Below are 17,910 nucleotides of genomic sequence, written 5' to 3' on the forward strand. Positions count from 1 at the left end.
AATAAAATGTTGGATCTTAACTATTTTCAGTAGAAACACATTCCAAAATTATGATCAATGGGAAAATTAGGAATTTTCCATTTTGCAAGAAAGCTTTAAGAATATATATTTAATGAACAATAAAGCCAGAGGATTTGAAATATTATATTACCTATTATTATGGCTATAACTTTCAATCTATAGTAATAACACTTCTTCCTTAGGTTATTATCTTAACAGCAACACTTTCTTTGCACAATTTCTCCACAATAGATTAAGGGAGAGTCTAATTTCCCCTTATTATTATTATTATAGTACATTATTGGATTATTTCCTTTCTAATGTGCTATTTAGTTTATTACCAATATAGAGGTAGCTCCGAAGTCAAGAAAGCACTTTAAAATTATCAATTCTTTTGAGTAAGCCTCCAGAGCCTTCTGATTCTAAGAGCTGCATTTCACTCCTATCAGCCTTTATAACTGAAAAGAATAACTGTGGTAGGTGTCATATTTATCTTTATTTAAGTCTAAAAGATTTAAGAAAGAATCCTACCAGATCAGGCTAAGATTTGTTTGGTCCAGTATTATTTTTCCAAAAGTATCATGGACAATGTTATGGCAGAATACGGTTGCCCTTAATCACAACTCTTTTATTATCTTTAAAAAAGGCATTCTGTTCTGTAGAAATGACACAAGTTTCTATCAAAGTTCTTGAACAAATAGTTTCAATTGTCACATTGTTCCTTCATTAATACAAGCATAAATCCTAACCAATTCATTTTCTTATAAACTATGAGTATAAAATAAAGCACACTAGTGATAGTGCAAGTATATATATCAGGATTTAAATCATGCCTGTATATTATTGTACCAAGTGTTCACATGGCAGTCCCTTGCAGCTGGGTACTAATCTGAATTAATTCATTTAAAATTATACATTTAGAGTGTATGCCACATTGAGAATGATATAAAGCTATTTCATACTACACTTGGATTTCTCAAAAATGTATTTAAAACATACCTGCATTTCTGGTTGTGAGATACATCATCTTTTTCTTTTTTTTGCTACTTATGGTTCCACAAAAAGGTCCTGAAGGATGACAAGGCAAATATAACTTAAACAGTATGTCAGACTATATACACTGCCCTGTGGTGTTCTATAGGGGTGGGAGAATTATCTTCCCAGTGTTGCATCCTACAAAGCAGAAGCAGGCAGGGGTGAGTTGAGCCACTGAATTCTGATACAATACCAGCAGGTGGCAGAAAGGGAACAAAAAGTTTACTTTTGAGAGCAGTACACTAAAGCAGATGAGAGGGATTAATTCCAGATATATTTTAAATAAATTCATCAGCTAATTCAGATGAAAGAGGCAAAGAAAGGTGGCCACAAAGGACTACTTGTTACTTATTGTATCGAGTTCTTCACCTGAATTGTCCCAGTCTCTTCTAACAAATGCCTTTCTCTTCTCTTCCAGGAACTGGCTTGGAATGAGACCAGCGCTTCCTCCCTCTTTTACATGGCTAGCCTAGAATCAAATTAATGAATTGTATATCTCAGTGATAAAAATTTGAGACCACATTCTAATAAGTAGGACAAGCAATAGTCAGTTAAAAAAAAATCACATTTGATCTTAAGAAACTGACCTTGATATTTAAATCCATGGCATTGTCAGGATATTGAAACACTTTAGTACTGAGGAATCAATGGGTACCTAACCGGTGTGCTATTTGGTAGTGAATTTTTAGACCAAAATACAAAGGTATACGGCTCTTTAAATTACTAAAACTTCTTATTTATAATACTAAACTAGTGAGAATGGAAAGGAATAAATGCTGTTATGTGTTGGCACCTAGTTAGGTGTTCGTTATCCAATAATCCTACTACGTTGGTATTTCCTGAGGCCAAATCAATGAGAAAAAAAAAAAAAAGAGAGAGACAGCACTGGGAGAACAGAGTGGAGAGTTTAGTTCATGCTACCAGGAATCTGAATATCCTGAGGGGGAGTAAGTTTAAAATAGGTAAAACCTCACCTACTGTCAACAAACTAACTTAAAATGAAACCCAAAGAAGTGCTATTTCAAAATAGCGGCTGGAGAACTGGCTACTAATGGCTTATCCCACAACATTAGTGACTTTATGCTTACAGCTAGCACAGAAAAATCCAGTATCATTTTTAGCAATTAAAATCCTGAAAAATACAATTAGAGTAATAGATGACAAACATGCAGGAAGAGACTGAGATAGATAATGGTGACAGGTGATAGAGAAAACTGAGAGATGGCATTCACAGAGAAGGGAAAAAAGAGAAAACTGGGAAAGTTTAAAAAAGGACACTGTCACAGAAAGCAGATTTTTTTTAGATGAGTTCTAAGAAATTCAGTGGAAACCTCTTGAAATCATGGATTCCATTTAAACTACTCATTTCTTAGTTCTCTCACCACACTGTGCCCTTATACATCATAATGTCTTAATTTAAATTTAAGGACATATTAGCAAGACTGTTCTTATTCTTGTAATTCATTCCCCCTTAGAAGTCAATATAACTTATTAGAGGTAATGTGAGTTACTAATATCTCCATTTAATTCAGAACTTAGTGCTAGGTACCAGGTCCTTTTCTTTCACACTTTGTTCCTTAATGAGACTCTCTTTTGCTTTTACAGTTTAAGCGATTTTAGACTTTGTTTCTACAGTTCTGAATACTGTGGTTGCTAGTCAATGTAAACAAGTACAAAACCGGACTTATTACTTATGCTAGAGTTTTCTGAAAACTGTATTAATGGAAAGGAAAAGGAAGACCATCGCACGCATCTTCTGGAAAATGGAGGGCGGAAACACAGTGATAACACACATTCCTTTCCATACACACAGATTTCAATCCAAGACCAAACAACACGGATGATAAAGCAAGCCTTCATTTCTCAATTACTGAGAAGAGGTGGGCAAATGGATTTAAGACCTTAAGAAATTACGTTTTATTTGTCATGAATGTATACATAGAGGAGACAAGAGGAAGATTACTCTACCTACAGTAAAAGACTCCTAGTTAAGAGGAACAAACACTAAAAAGGGATGACCCCCAAGTGAGTTGTTCCTACCCAATACTATATTTTACTGCAATCACATGTGGAAGAACTGACTGGTCTATTCTCTAAACCAAGGGAAGAGAACCACAGGCTAGTTAATTCTGCATTTATTAACAGCTACTCACAAATTCCCTCTCAATTTGGTCTTCTGTCCTCAAAATTAGCAGCCATGAAGCAGGAGCTGTTCATGCAGGAAAAATCATTGGAACAAATGCTAATACCTTCTTCCTGAATATTCAGATATTGGCCAGATCTAAGATTAAAAATAAAAAGGCAGTTGAAGAGATTTTGAGAAGCATACTAACCTGCCACCAGTTTGGGTCTTCTCTGTTTACAATCTGAAGAATTTCTCCTTTTGAAAACTTCAATCCTGCTTCTTTGCAGGGTATCAGGTTATCATTGTATGGATTATAATCAAAATGACATTTCACAAATACCTAAAACACAGCACAATTAAAAATACTAGAGATGTATCATTTGTCACGGGATTTCTGAAATCTTTTTCAAAGCACTGTGATTTAATTGTAACTGACAATGTATTTAGTACTTCAACTAAGGAACTTGTTTTCCTTAAATAAGTATATAATTATTAGAACATTAATAATTTGGTATCAGAGAAGAAAATAAGAAATAAACGTTAGTACTACATTAAGTTTTTGTTTCTATTTTTAACTTCTAATTGTAAATCAACGGAGTTTGACAATTGTTTTCTTCCACCATTCTTACACTTTCTCTCAATCTTTTCACGTGATTTTCCAACCAACACTGCGTAATTTTTACGCAAGTAAATGCTACTTTTTAATTAACATTCTGAATTAATATATGCAGCTGATTTAAGGCATGTATTTCAGATATAATAGGACTGACTTCTTAAGTTTCCTGAAGCAAAAATTAAATACTAAAAGTTCATATTGAAATCAGACCTGAAATATATTTATTAAACTTAAAAAACAAAAAACAAAATACAACCCACTTTCATCCCTGGTAATAACATATATTTTTAATCACACAGATTCACACTAGCCAAAATTAGTGTGGAAAATACTTTTCTGGAATCATCTTGCTTTGATGTAAACGATCAGCATTAAATTAATTGTAAGACAAATACTGAAAAAGCCTTGAAACTATTTTCCAATTTAAATTCATTTAACCACACAAATTTCCTTTAAATCTGTTTTATTAATAAAAGTATGTCAATTATCACTATTAGTTATGATCTCCAATATCCAAAATATCTAGTTTTTTAATTTTAATTCTAATTAAGTTAAGCATTTTCAGTATTTGATGGCAAGTTCAGAGCAATTACTTTCTTAATACAGACTTTTTTCAGGCATATTTATAGAAATTCAAATTTTATCTGCTAAGGAACTGACTTAGTATTAATCAGCAGGTAAACTAGCAGGAAAGCACATAATTAGTCAAATAACAATGTTATTTTTCTATTTATCATACTTCTATAAATATAACCAAACAAGATATTCAAATAACACAAGCAGATATATTACATTATTAGTGTACTAAAATGTAATGTGATGGATGCACATTAAAAATAAATTTGGGAACATGACAAAATTTTAGTTACTTACAATTGGATGATTTTGACACAAAGCATTCAGAATATTTTCAATAACTTTTGAAAGGCTAAATATTAATGCTTAAAAAAATCAGTAAGCCAATAATTTTTTTCCTGATATAGAATTTTAGAAATATCTCAAAGGCAAGCATACAAACAGTATTAAGATTGCTAAAATGTGACAACTGGCTAACTTGACAATGGCATGCAGCTCAATGTTTTGGCAATGGAAAATACCCAAAATGATTAAGTGTAATTAAGGTAAATTTAGCTGGCTGATAAGACAGAAAAACAGAGTACCAGAGAATCTCCTGGAATGACATCATACCTGACGGACATGTGATGGATGCCTCTCCATATTGATGCAACTCTAAAAATATATTTTTCATTGCATAAATAAACTTTAAACTGATAATAAATTAAAAAAATACAAACTACTGGCCCATTTTTACTTCACTCATTTTGGTAAAGCAACTACTTCCCTAATTAATTGTCCACAGGCTATAACACCTGAAAATGATACAAGCAAAAGTTAGAGGTGTTTGAGATGAGGCAGAGAAGAAGGATATGGATATGCAAAGTTGTAAAAATACTTGGATACTCCTTACTTCTCAAGAAAGCTGCACTGAATTAATAGTAAGAGGATCCTGTCATCTAATCATGAATGTGTTTATTATTCTTATCTGTGGGACAGAATATATCTTACAACAAAAGGCTCAGACTTTCTGAGTTAGTCCAAGTTTCAAATATTCATTTCCCTACTCTCATCAAATTGTTCTGGAAATGTCATTATTTGTCAAACAAACCACATCTCTCCAATATAAAAGATTTCTGGAAGAAGCAATTCTATTTTTTCATTAACCAAATTAGTTTTGGAACATTACTCTCAAGCTCAAAAACTCAGATTAAACTAGTTTTGCTCTGAACTTTGAAAATTTGTCTGAAAAATCAATGAACCCAACCTTTGATCTAAACATTTTGTAATGACCTTTAAATCACAGAGTTTTGACTAGATTTAGTATAATTGTATTTTACTAAGTACATTTTAAAGTGTTTCATCAATAGGCTATGAATGTTAACTGTTCATTGGTTATTAAGAAGTTACTAAATACAACTGGCTAATATATTTCAATCTCATATTCTTCTTATCTCTAACAGAACTGAATAACCAACAATCTAAAGTAGAAGGAAGAGAAAAAAGAAAGTACAAATGGCTTTTAAACACAGGAGGAGATGTTAACCTCACTCAGAGTAGAAATACAAATTAAAACTATACTATAATAACATTTCCTTCCTGTCATATTAGCAGGAATCCAAATATTTGATAACATTCTGTAGATAGGAAAATGCCTATTGGCCCATAGTCCTAACAGGTTGGTGGAAGAACTGGTTTAATCCCTTGGGAGGACAATTCAGCAAAGCTATCAAAATTATAAACGCAAAAAACCTCTGACCTAGTAATCCACCTCTGGGAATGTGTTCAACGGCAGTGTTACTTAGATATATGCAAAATGACTTACGTAGAAGACTATTAACGATTGAATATGTCCTAATCACAAAAGATTGGAAGCAATCTTAACTGTTTAACAATAGGGAGTGAGGACTAGACTGGTAGTAGATTAGGAGGGAGATTTCAGCTGAACACATATTCCTATTTCTTGACTTCTAGAACCATGGGAATGATTCACCTATTCAAAAATTAAATTCTTATGGTAATGAAAGTAGAGATAAAATGACTCCCACTGACTAAAAGAAGTAACAAGGACCCACCCTCTAAACTGAAACAACTAAAATACTGGACAAAACATATGAAATGTTGTCAAGACATCAGACAACGAAGACAGTGATCCCTAAAAACTGGAAATAAACAAGATGAACTATACAATTGCCCCAATTAACTGCACAGAAAAAGTTTCCAGGTTGTAACCCAGGAAGGGGGACGCTAGGTAGAGCCTGGTGGTCTACAAGTTGAGGAGATGAGCTGAGAGACAGGGAGATCAAGGGGGTTACAGTGCACAGAACAGAGTGACAGTGAGGAAAGGGTTACACAGAGAAAGGGCTCAAGAACTAGAGGACTCCCTCCAGCGTTCAGCTGAGTACTGGTCAGTGCATGTCATGAGTACGATCAGGTAAAGAATCAGTATTATGGGGAACAATATCAGGAGGTCATGCAGGGTCAGAAATAGTTTCTGTTATCACCAGTGTGAGTGGAAAAACCTCATAATTCATGAAGCATTCAGTATTCGGAAGGGTTTTGCCCTAGATTTAATCCTACTCTGGTTGCACCTAACAAAGCTTAAGCACAATCTGAAAGGATCTAACTGCTCCCACATAATGTAACTATCCTAGAACAAAACCTGAGAGTATTTCTAAGAATACAAAAATATCTAGCACTCAGCAAGGTAAAATTCGTATCTGGCAGCCAATCAAAAATAACCAGACATGCAAATAAGCAGGAAAATACAACCTAAAATATGGAGAAAAATGAACCAATTAAGAGTGACCCGGAAATGACAAATGGGACTGATTTAGTAGGCAAGGACATTAATATAGTTATTTTTAACTTTACATATTGTAGTCATATGTTCAAGAAGCTGGAGGAAGGATTCGGCATGTTAGGTAGAAACACAACAGATATAAAAAGGTTCCATTCAAATTTCTAGAGATGAAAACAAAAATATCTGAGATGAAAAGTACACTGGATATGATAAACAGACATTTTAGAACAAAAAATAATAAATTTGAAGACAAAGCAATAGAAACTGTCCGACATGAAAAAGTGGGAGAAAACAAGACTGAATAAATGAAGAGAGTGTCAGTGAGCTATGGGACAACTTTAAGGAGCCTAATACGTATAACTGGTGTCACCAAAGGACAGGAGTAACAGAGGAACAGAAAAAATATTCCAAGTAATAACAATCAAAAAATTTCCAAATCTAATGAAAGAGTCTTTTTAACAACTGAAAAGAAACTGGAAAAATTGGATACCTACATGCAAAAACAAAAACCCCAAACCAACGCTTTGATCCATATCTTATACCCTATATAAAAACGCAGTGTAAATGGATCACAGAGCCAGATGTAGAGTGTACAATTATAAAACTTTTAGAAGAAAACATAGGAAAAAATCTTTATAACCATGTGTTGTACAAAGATTTTTTCACACAGAACAAAAGCATGATCCATTTAAAAAAATAGACAAATTAGACTTCATCAAAATTAAGAATGTCTGCTCTTTGTATTACAGTGTTAAAAGAATGAAGACAAGCCCCTTCTCACTTTGAGAAAATCTTTGTAAATCATAATTTCGATAAAGTACTTGTATAAAGACATAAAGAACTCTCAAAGCCAAATAATAAGGAAAAGAACAACTCAATAAAAAATGGATGAAAGATTTGAAGACATCACCAAAGTAGTCATAAGCATGGCAAATAAGCACATGAAAAGATGCTCAATATTAGCAGTCATTAGGGAAATGCAAATTAAAATCATGATGAGACACCATGACACACCTATTAGAATGGCTAAAATTATAAAGACTGACCATACCAAATGCTGGTGAAGATGTACAGTAATTGGAACTTTCCTATAGTGCTGGTGGGAATGTAATTAGTACAACCACTTTTGAAAACAGTATGGCCATTTCTTTACAAGTTCAACATATGCCTACCAAATGACCCAGTACTTCAACTCTTAGGTATTTACCTGAGGGACTTACATGTAAATGTCCATAGCATCTTTATTTATAATAGCCCCAAACTGGAAACAACAAAAATGTTCATTAGCCAGTTAATGGATAATCAAACTGTGGTACAGCCATGCAATGGAATACTACTTGTTAATAAAAAGGAATCAACTACTGATACACATAAAAACATGGATAAATCCCCAAATAATTATGCTGAGTGAAAGAAGTCAGATTAAAAAAAAAGCAAAATCAAAGGATTCATGTTGTACGAATCCATTTATATAAAAATATAGAAAATGTAAGCTAATTTATAGTGACAGAAAGCAGAGCAGTACTTGCCTGGCATGAAGGTTGGGCTGGGGGTAAGGAGCAGGTGGGGAGGATTACAGTGGACCCAAGAAAACTTCTGGGGGTGATAGATACGGTCACTGTCACGACTGTGTTGAGGGTTTCATGGGTACATAATAGATATGTCCACATTTATTAACTGTATGCTTTAAGTATATGCTATTATACAAACTTTACCTCAAAGATACCTTTAAAAAGTAAAGCTAAAAATAGTCAAAGTACTGACAAAATAAAATATTGCACAGGAGTATGCTGTGCCTATGCAAAGGATAATAATTAGCAGCAGAAGAAAAATCATCAAATGGATAAAAGGCTGGAGAAACATCTCCAATCATGACCTTTGTCGTAAATCAGAAGGAGGCTGGTAATTTGTTTGGGAATGTGCTGGCTGAACATGGTACAAGTGCTCCGTACACACTCTCAGTCTGAAACCATAGTTTCAGGTCCACCTGAGTTTACACATCAGAGTAAGTGACGAGGTAGTGAATACAGTGATCAGAGTTGCTAAGAAGTTCTCTACAATAATAACAGATAATTAAGGGAGAATGTTATTTTTCTAAAGATTTTCAAAGTGTATGAACTCAGCCTATTCAAATGCACACACACAAACAACACATTTTGAGATCAGCAAGGAAACTAGATTATATATTTGGTTTAAAAAGCTTTCAGGGGCAGTTCACACTTCTGTATGGTAAATAACCATACATGGGCCACAAATTTAAGCTTCTGTTAGTTAAAAAAATATATTTTTTAAAATTTATTAACCTGGCTGCTCTGAAATCATACTACAAATAATTCTTAATTTACATTACACTTGAGTCATTAGTTCATGCAAGGCCTGCTTTTATTTTTTTATTTTGCTAGTTTTAACAATATAATAAAAGCCATGAACTTGCCACTCAAAGCAGAGGCTAGAAGCCTACATGGTCCTCCTGCCCACATTCCATCCCACCACCCTCGCTTCCCCAACAATGAAGGTAACCCTCATCCTGAATCTTGTGTCCACAAACTCCTTGCTTTCTTTTTTGTATAGTTTTATTAAACCTATATGTAATCTGTTAAAGTATATATATTTAGTTATTTAAAACAAAATAGATAGTATCATGCTCTGTGCATGTACTCTTTTGGGGAACTGACATGCTTGTTAACATGTTTCTAGCTGTACATATTGCTCTAAGAGATTATGTGTCTTAGTATATGTAAACACTCAACCCTAATAATGCTAAACCTTTTTCCTCCCAACGTGGTTATACCAATTTGCACTGCCACCAGCAATGTAGAAGAAATACTCTATATTCACAGCTACATTTTTTGCCAACTGAATGTTATAAAATGGTATCTCACATTGTGACTTTTAATATCTCTTCATATGTTTACTGATCATGTATCCCCTTTTACTTGATTTGTGTATGTAGAGTTTCATATATTATCCCTGTGAATAACCAGTTTCATTCATTGAATAGTCTTTCTCACTGAAAGACATATCTCTGTCAGATATCAAAGAAATGTATGTGTGTAGGTCTCTTTCTGAACTCTCTCTTCCATTGTTCATTCTGCCTAGTCCTAAGCCAATAATACCACATATCTTAATTCCTACACAATAATAAGCCCCTCTTCCTGCTTTTCTGCCTCAAAAGTGTCTTGGCTATGCATCTTATCAAATACCATGAAAAAACTTATTGAAATTTTCACTGGAATTTAACTGAATCTACAAGTCAATTTAAGGAAAACTGGTATCTTCATAATATTGTCTTCCTGTCCATGAACATGATATATCTGTTTACTTAGATCTTACTAATTTTTTGTGCATGGAGGTCTTGAATATTTTTGTCAGATTTATTCCTAGACATAAATGTGACATTCTCTGACTCTATTATAAATGTCCTAGTTAATTTCTAGATGTTTACTTATGGCATATAGAAATGCAACTGACTTTTGTATATTAATCTTATTTTCAAGTATCTTGCTAAATGATTTCTAATAATTTATACTTTGGGGGGGTTTCAAATAAAAAATCTTACTATTTGAAAATAATATTTTATTTTCTCCTTTCCAAGTCTTTTGCTTCCATAATTAATTTATTTTTGTCTTCATGCGCTTATGGAACTTTCCATAAAATATTGAATGTAAGTGGCACTAATGAACATCCTTCTCTAGTTCTGAATTTTTTTAACGATGCAATGACTTTATTAATCCTTGTTTTAAAACTTTATGTTCTGGCTTCTTTGGCTTAATGAACTGCAAATAAATAACTGTATAAACAATAATTTAAAAAGCAGCAGTGTCCAAGAGCCTCAAAATTTTAAATATTACAGGTTTCGATATTTCACTATATCCTAAACAAAATTTTTTAGGAGTCAAAATTCTTGAAGTTTCGTTTTTTTTTTTTTTTTTTTTTTTTTAAAGAAGTGGTCAATTCCCTTTGCTTCACTGTTGGAAGCCTCATCAAAATTCTGAACAAGATCACCCTCCTCCCCAATAGCAAGTGGAGCTTTTCCATCCAGCTTATGCCAGGATCTTGAAAGCTTGCTGACACCAAGCTGGTCTAAGATTGGGGTGACCTTTCTGTCAAGGGCTTTGTCTCAGCATGGCTGGTAATGGTGAAAGTGTTTGCTGCCAGAGACCTCTGAGCGTTAGGACTGTTAAGGTGGATCATCACTCCCTGGTTTGCAAATACATTTACCTATTTAAAAGTCAGAGGTACTGTTTATTCCTAGTTTCTTTAAGGAGAACTGAAGATTTTTTATCATCTGTGGTAACAGATATTTGTAATATCATCTGTTACTCTATATATCATCTGAGGGTGGTTCCTTTTTATCCTCACAATTATGCCTGAAGTTTGGCAAGGTTTCTCTTGGTTTATGGTGGGTTTTTCTCATCTTAGGGTGGAAACTGGGCTTCACAGGGGCCTGGGGTTGGCACTCAAGTAGTCTCAGGCAGACCAGCTTAGACTCCAGTTCCTGATTTTAAAGAGAAATGCTTCTAACAGTCAACTATTGAGAATGTTTTAGGTTTTTTTAATTAAAAAAAAATAAGATTAAGGAGGTTCTTTCCTGTTCCTAATTTACTAATCTTTTTTAAAAACATCATAAGTATTGAATTTTATCAAATTCTCTACTGATATTTTTCTCCTTTAATCTGTTAATGTGTTTGGTTACATATATGGATTTTCTAACATGAAACCATCCTAGCATACATAAATCCAACTTGGACATGTTGTAGTATCTTTTTAATATATTGTTAAATTTCATTTACTAATATATTACTGAGAATTCTTACATGTATATCCTTGAGTGAAATGAAACTGTAATTTCTTTTCATAACATTTTTGGCACCTGGGTCATAAAGGCCTCAAAGAGAGAATTCCCATCAATTTGGCCTTAAAGAAATGGAATTTTAAACAGCTTTGGAAACCCAACATACATGTAAGTTGGAGAACTTCAGAATTAGCTGCAACTTCTAACCCATTCTGATCTTCAAATTAAAAATATAGATTCTTAGGTCTCATGAAAGATTTTGGAGTTTTAGTAAGCACCTCAAATGTTACTGATAAAGATGATCCACTGACCATGCTTTGAAAAACAGCATCCTGGTATGGAGACTTCCTGGCTTCCATCTGCTCTCATGGCAATAAGAGAAAGAGTTAAGACAGGCCCAACAGGACTACATGGTGGAGCTTCCAGTGAGTGAAAGAGGGGCAGAGTTGGAAGGGCTGGAAGCCCTTGATTCCCATTAGTGTCTCTTAGTAAGAGGACCACAGTGTGCCCAGGACAGTCATATTCCAGCATAATTAGTAATCATTCCCCCTCTCACTTTAAAAATGTCCCAGTTTGGCTGTGTTTTCTCTCTCCTGTTGGAAGGCTCCATGTTAGAGTCTTCTTTTTTATGGTAAGATAGGTCTGAGACTGCCTCAGGCTTGGATGGAAGGCCTCTCCTTTCCCCATTTCAATGCCCTCTCCCAGTTCTGAAGGCTAAATAAAAAGCAGAGTTTGAGAAGGCACAGGATGGACAAAAATGTATGCCTAAGATAGGGCTAAATACCCTTGCATTTCACATCATTCAGACCATTCACCAGGTGCAGAATCTAAAAAGGAATTTGGGCCAAAGCCCTAGCTACTAATATCACAAAAATTACTTTTTCCCATAAGAGTCCATCATAGCCATGGTGAGCTGGTAGGATTTCTGAAGTGTGAACCACAGGGGAAAAAGAAAATCTTTCTAACTATCACAACTAACATATAATTTAAAAATAAATACATAAATCTTAAGTTCTACTTTTCCAATCTACTCAGGTGCCAACTGAGGAAAAAAGTAGTCTGAGAGGTACTAGTTATTTAAAATGTCTAGTTTCTAACACCAGTTCTTTCATGATTCTTTTCCTTGAAGACAAGGTTTCTACCCTTCATTTGAACCAAAGTTCACTATAAGCCTCTGTATTTTCAGAAATCCAATTTACATACTAAAATTCATGACTGACTATTCTTTTTTTTTTTTTGCGGTACGCGGGCCTCTCACTGTTGTGGCCTCTCCCGTTGCAGAGCACAGGCTCCGGACGCTCAGGTTCAGCGGCCATGGCTCACAGGCCCAGCCGCTCCGCGACATGTGGGATCTTCCCGGACCGGGGCACGAACCCGTGTCCCCTCATTGGCAGGCGGACTCTCAACCACTGCGCCACCAGGGAAGCCCCATGACTGACTATTCTTATCCTCCAAAGAATATAAAGCACGTATTCAACACACATTATTTCAAAGAATTGTATGTAAATGTAAACACTAGTCTTTTAAATTATATTATCAATATTAAAATAAAATATACCGGCAGTATCTTACGTAAAAGACCTATAATTTTATTCACACATGAAACAATAAATTTATGGAATAACCTGAATAATTAAAGGCATCTAAAACACTGATAGATATTTCCTATGTCTTCAGTATCTAGATTCAACAACCCTCTCTCCTCAGTTCCAACATGCTTACCATAATTGTCAACTGTTCCTTTGCCATTACTTTATTACTTTTTCCTTCTTTACCACTTCTTTACAATCACAACACCACCACCTCATCGCCACCATCACAACAATAGCAGCAACTACTTGCTGAGCACTCAGGATGTGCCAGGTGCTGCTGTGAGACCTTAATGTGAATTAACTCATTTGATCCTTACAACAGTCTTTTAAGAAAAGAAATATCCCAACTATATAGATGAGAAAACAAAAGCACAGAGAGAATAATCTAGTAAGCAGTGGCACAGGTATCTGAACCAAAGCAGCCGTCACAGCCTTCCATTAGAGTTGCCTTTCACAAATTACCCCACACCTTCAAAAATCTGCTTCCTGACTACACGGTCTCATCTCTCTCCTTTCTGAAATTCACTCAACATAATGAGGTTAGATGATCACTGTCATTAAAACATTCCTCTGCTTAATAATCTATTTTACCTAAAAATTAGTTACAAAATGTAGACCAAATGCGTACAAATCAGGTGTTCAAGATTCTTTTCATTTTGGACCCATCCTCTCTCTCTGGCCTCATTCTCTATTTAGCCCATCAGAGGAACACTAAGCTAGAAGTGATCAGGACTACATGCTTATTTTCTCACACAGCCTGGAACATAACAGGTGTCAAAAACATTTGCTACATTAATGACTAAAAGGCTTTATGGTTTTTCTCATACCTAGCTGTAGGTTACTGAAATGTTAGGGTTCATGGTGTTCACAAAGAGATTTCTTTCCTAATTCTTTTTGAATAGTAAGATGATATTGTTTAAAAATCCAAAAATTCACCCATGACGAAATAAGGCACTTCAGAACAATTAAACCAGATAGTTTTTTCTCTTCTCTTCTCTTTAGCAAAAAAGTAGCAACTGGTGGCTCTACCCAACAGTGTGATTAAAGAAATAAAAGCATTCTTAATATTACCAAGAACTTTATTACTAACCTGTTGAGGAATAATGGTATCTCTATAGCTTGGTAAAATTTTCAGGGTGACACTTCCACTAATATTTTTCAGTAATTCTTGTAATTCCTTTGGATTGTTTCCAACCTCATGGCCATTGACTTCTTTAATGATATCTCCCACATGAAGCAGACCCTGTCGATCTATCATCCCTCCGTGAAGGATTCGGGCAATTACCAGATCATTATTTTCAACCCTAAATGTTACACCCTGAAGGAAACAAGGAATGGAATTATTGATTTTAGGTTGTTAGGAAGAAATCTTAAATAGTCATGAACATGTATGAATAAGAAAATAATTCCAAAAGTAGGTAAGTGAATCATTCCTACTTTTCCCACGTTCTCTCCTGACTCAATACTCTAATCTCATTAAACCATGCGCAACTGTGATAACATATACCAGGGGTCCGTGGCCTGTTAGGAACCAGGCCGCTCAGCAGGAGATGAGTGGCGGGTGAGGGAGCAAAGTTTCATCTGCCGCTCCCCATCGCTCCCATTACCGCCTGAACCATCCCCCCCAACCCCATGGAAACACTGTCTTCCACAAAACCGGTCCCTGGTGCCCCAGCGGTTGGGGACCGCTGACATGCCATCCCTTAAAAAAGGACTTCCATGGTAAGGGTAACTGAAAATGAAACGTATCTTAGCTTGCATTCCACAGGATAAAAGGAAGCTTGAAGGAGCAAGAAAACGTATTTGTGCATTCTGATGGCCTTGTTCCCAGCTTTTCTCATTTTTCCACTTCACTGTTCTTATAGTCAGAGCCCAGAAATAAGCATGTCAACAGGAAATTGTAAACTTCATTACTTACAGAGTCCTACCAATGTTTTCAATTTTTGTTAATTTTTATTGGAGTATAGTATAGTCACTTCAATTTTTCATAACAACCTTCTTCTGTGTTTTGATACTATAATTAGCAAGCAACCTGAGTTTATTTCTTCAAAGGGTATAGGAAAAAAACAGTTATCTTTTGAAATTTTTGCTACTCGTCGGCAAACTTCTTCTCGCCTCTATTTCAGTTTAACTTTTAATTTTGGTTTAATTTTGCATGCTAAATCAAGTTGAGAGAGCATCAGCTGTGTATTTTATACACAGGCCAAAAAAGACTGATAAAACAAACATGAATGAAGTTTTTATAATGATACAAATTATGAAAGAGAAAAAAAAATGAGATAGAGTAGTGACTCAGCCACAAGTATGTCAGATTTAAGAGGGCACTGACTTATCAACTCACCAGTGGTTCCCCAGCTCTTTTGTGAATACCAAGAATACGAATGGCATCTACTGGTAATAACTGATTATTGATAGAAGAATTATTCATTTCTGGGCTTGATGGAGGTGACTCATAACACTTTGATGCCACAATATCATGGGCCTCCAAGAGTGACTAGAAGGATTCAAAACAGCCTGTGGTTATTAATTACAGATGGAATAAGTTATTAAAAATAACTTAGTTCATTATCCCAGTAGAGTACTAAAAATTTCCAAGGCACAATTATTAAATTCCCAAATATGAGTTAAATCAAGTATATACAGGATCTTTTTATGACATATAAGCATGTATCATTTTACTTATTATCAAACAATATTGCATTCCTTGTTTTAAAAGATCTGAAGAGACTGACAGTTTTGTGACTTTTTTTTAAAGCCTTATGTTTAATGGAAACTGAACCTAGATGTCCAAGTGTGATGCAATAGAGGCAATGAATTTCATTGCCAACACTGTCATCACCATCACTCAATATTTATCAATTCCTATTTGTTAGCTATCATACAAATTCAAATGGCAAGGACCGTAAGTTTTATCCTAAGCCTGTTGTTAGCAACACCACGTATTTTTCACATGCACAAAATGTCTGGATATCTTAAAAAGATATCCAGTGAATAAAAATTAGCATCTTATATCAGTGATGAGAAATTTCATATTACTAATAAAGGTATAAAATTTACATTTTTTTGGGGAAAAAAGAGCCAGTAATGGTCCTGAATATAGTACACTTTTACCTCCTACATTTACTGTATATGTGCTATCTTCATGGATGACTTTGCTCTAGCTTTCTAGGAATTTCTTATAATTTGGGGGGTTATATTTATTTTTATTTATACTGTAATTGTGTATACTCAGCTTAAACCTAAATTTAAAAAATTTTTTTGAATGGTGGGAGTGCAAATTCAAACAAAAAAAACATCAAAATAAAAGGGGGAAAATGTCAACAGGTTCAGAACAGAAGCAATCAGTATACGGGCTTAATTGGTAATTTTTGGTCATTTCATGAAAACAGTATAAGAGACTGAAGAAAAATATTCACAAATCCATATATAAGTATTATTCCTATACATGCTGGAAGTTACCCAAATCACTAATCTGGGCTGCTTAGTTTTTACCGTATATACTCTTCTTAGGCAATATTATCTACTCCTGTGACTTGAACCACTGCTTATACACTGAGAACTCCCTTGGTCCAGAACTCTCATGAGCTTCAGGTTCATATACTAAAAATCTGCCCACAACTGGCCAAAGTCATGATAATTTGACAAATCAAAACAAAACTAAGGATTGTAGAGGATTGAAACATACTGAATTAATGAAAACTCCGTAAGTCCACAATGCTATTTAAAAAACAGGACTGAAAAAATCTCCTTTGTTACCATTTGAGATTGCTATTTTAAACAATTCTTTACTTTGAAAGTTGGTAAAGAAAAGAATCTAGCATTTCCCTAACTTTTCAGTAGGAAATGCATTACAGGTTAACTAAAACAGCTCAGTTGATAAGGAAAAGCTCTACTTTATATAAGAACACCAGCTAATAAATGTAGAATGAGAGAATTTGAAAAATGTCATGTTGCAACCTCTAATGAAAATATTGATTCAGGCAAGGATTATTAATTTATGTTTGTCAGTAGGTAAATGGTTGAAAGGAAACAGCATTTGTATAATGCTAGATAGAATAATAACATACTAGATTACTTCCTAGTGGAAAGGCTTTCAAGGGTAGGATCAGGCTGTCATTGCTCTTAATCAAGGACTAATCTCAGCAACAAGAGTGATGGACCAACCAGGTATTATACGTTGTCTGATGTAGATTAATTTATGTTGTATCACCTTACTTAAGATGCATTCTAGTTCCAAATAATTAATTTGAATCATCTTTTAGGTAAAACTTCTGTTTATAAGAAATAGAAGGGATAAATAAACAACACAGCAGGAAAGCAACCAGATAAATCCAGGGAGTGGATTCTGCAGGAAAATGGCCTGGTCTCTTCCATGGGTCAACATCATAA

The 17,910-nt window shown here is 34.5% G+C and overlaps 2 protein-coding genes across 2 annotated transcripts in view; one reads left to right on the top strand and one right to left on the bottom strand.

The window, feature by feature from the left end:
- The window catches only part of GSDME (gasdermin E), a 142,542-nt gene extending 137,472 nt beyond the window's left edge, over positions 1–5,070 (top strand). Inside the window, exon 11 of the mRNA XM_089917603.1 lies at positions 1–5,070. This exon is cut by the window's left edge and continues 25,909 nt beyond it. The gene's annotated coding sequence lies outside the window, so the exon portion shown is untranslated.
- Positions 1–17,910, bottom strand: part of PALS2 (protein associated with LIN7 2, MAGUK p55 family member) — a 112,023-nt gene that overhangs the window by 25,487 nt on the left and 68,626 nt on the right. Inside the window, exons 4-8 of the mRNA XM_022585029.3 lie at positions 15,863–16,015; positions 14,612–14,839; positions 3,369–3,500; positions 1,405–1,504; positions 1,000–1,068 (exon numbers count right to left, since the gene is read on the bottom strand). Of these exons, the coding sequence (XP_022440737.1) occupies positions 1,000–1,068; positions 1,405–1,504; positions 3,369–3,500; positions 14,612–14,839; positions 15,863–16,015 (682 nt within the window). The remainder of the gene's footprint in view (positions 1–999; positions 1,069–1,404; positions 1,505–3,368; positions 3,501–14,611; positions 14,840–15,862; positions 16,016–17,910) is intronic.

Source organism: Delphinapterus leucas, chromosome 9, assembly GCF_059928025.1.
Source record: "Delphinapterus leucas isolate spDelLeu-1000000601 "Yukka" chromosome 9, BTC_Dleu_Yukka2, whole genome shotgun sequence".
NCBI classification, from domain to species: domain Eukaryota; kingdom Metazoa; phylum Chordata; class Mammalia; order Artiodactyla; family Monodontidae; genus Delphinapterus; species Delphinapterus leucas.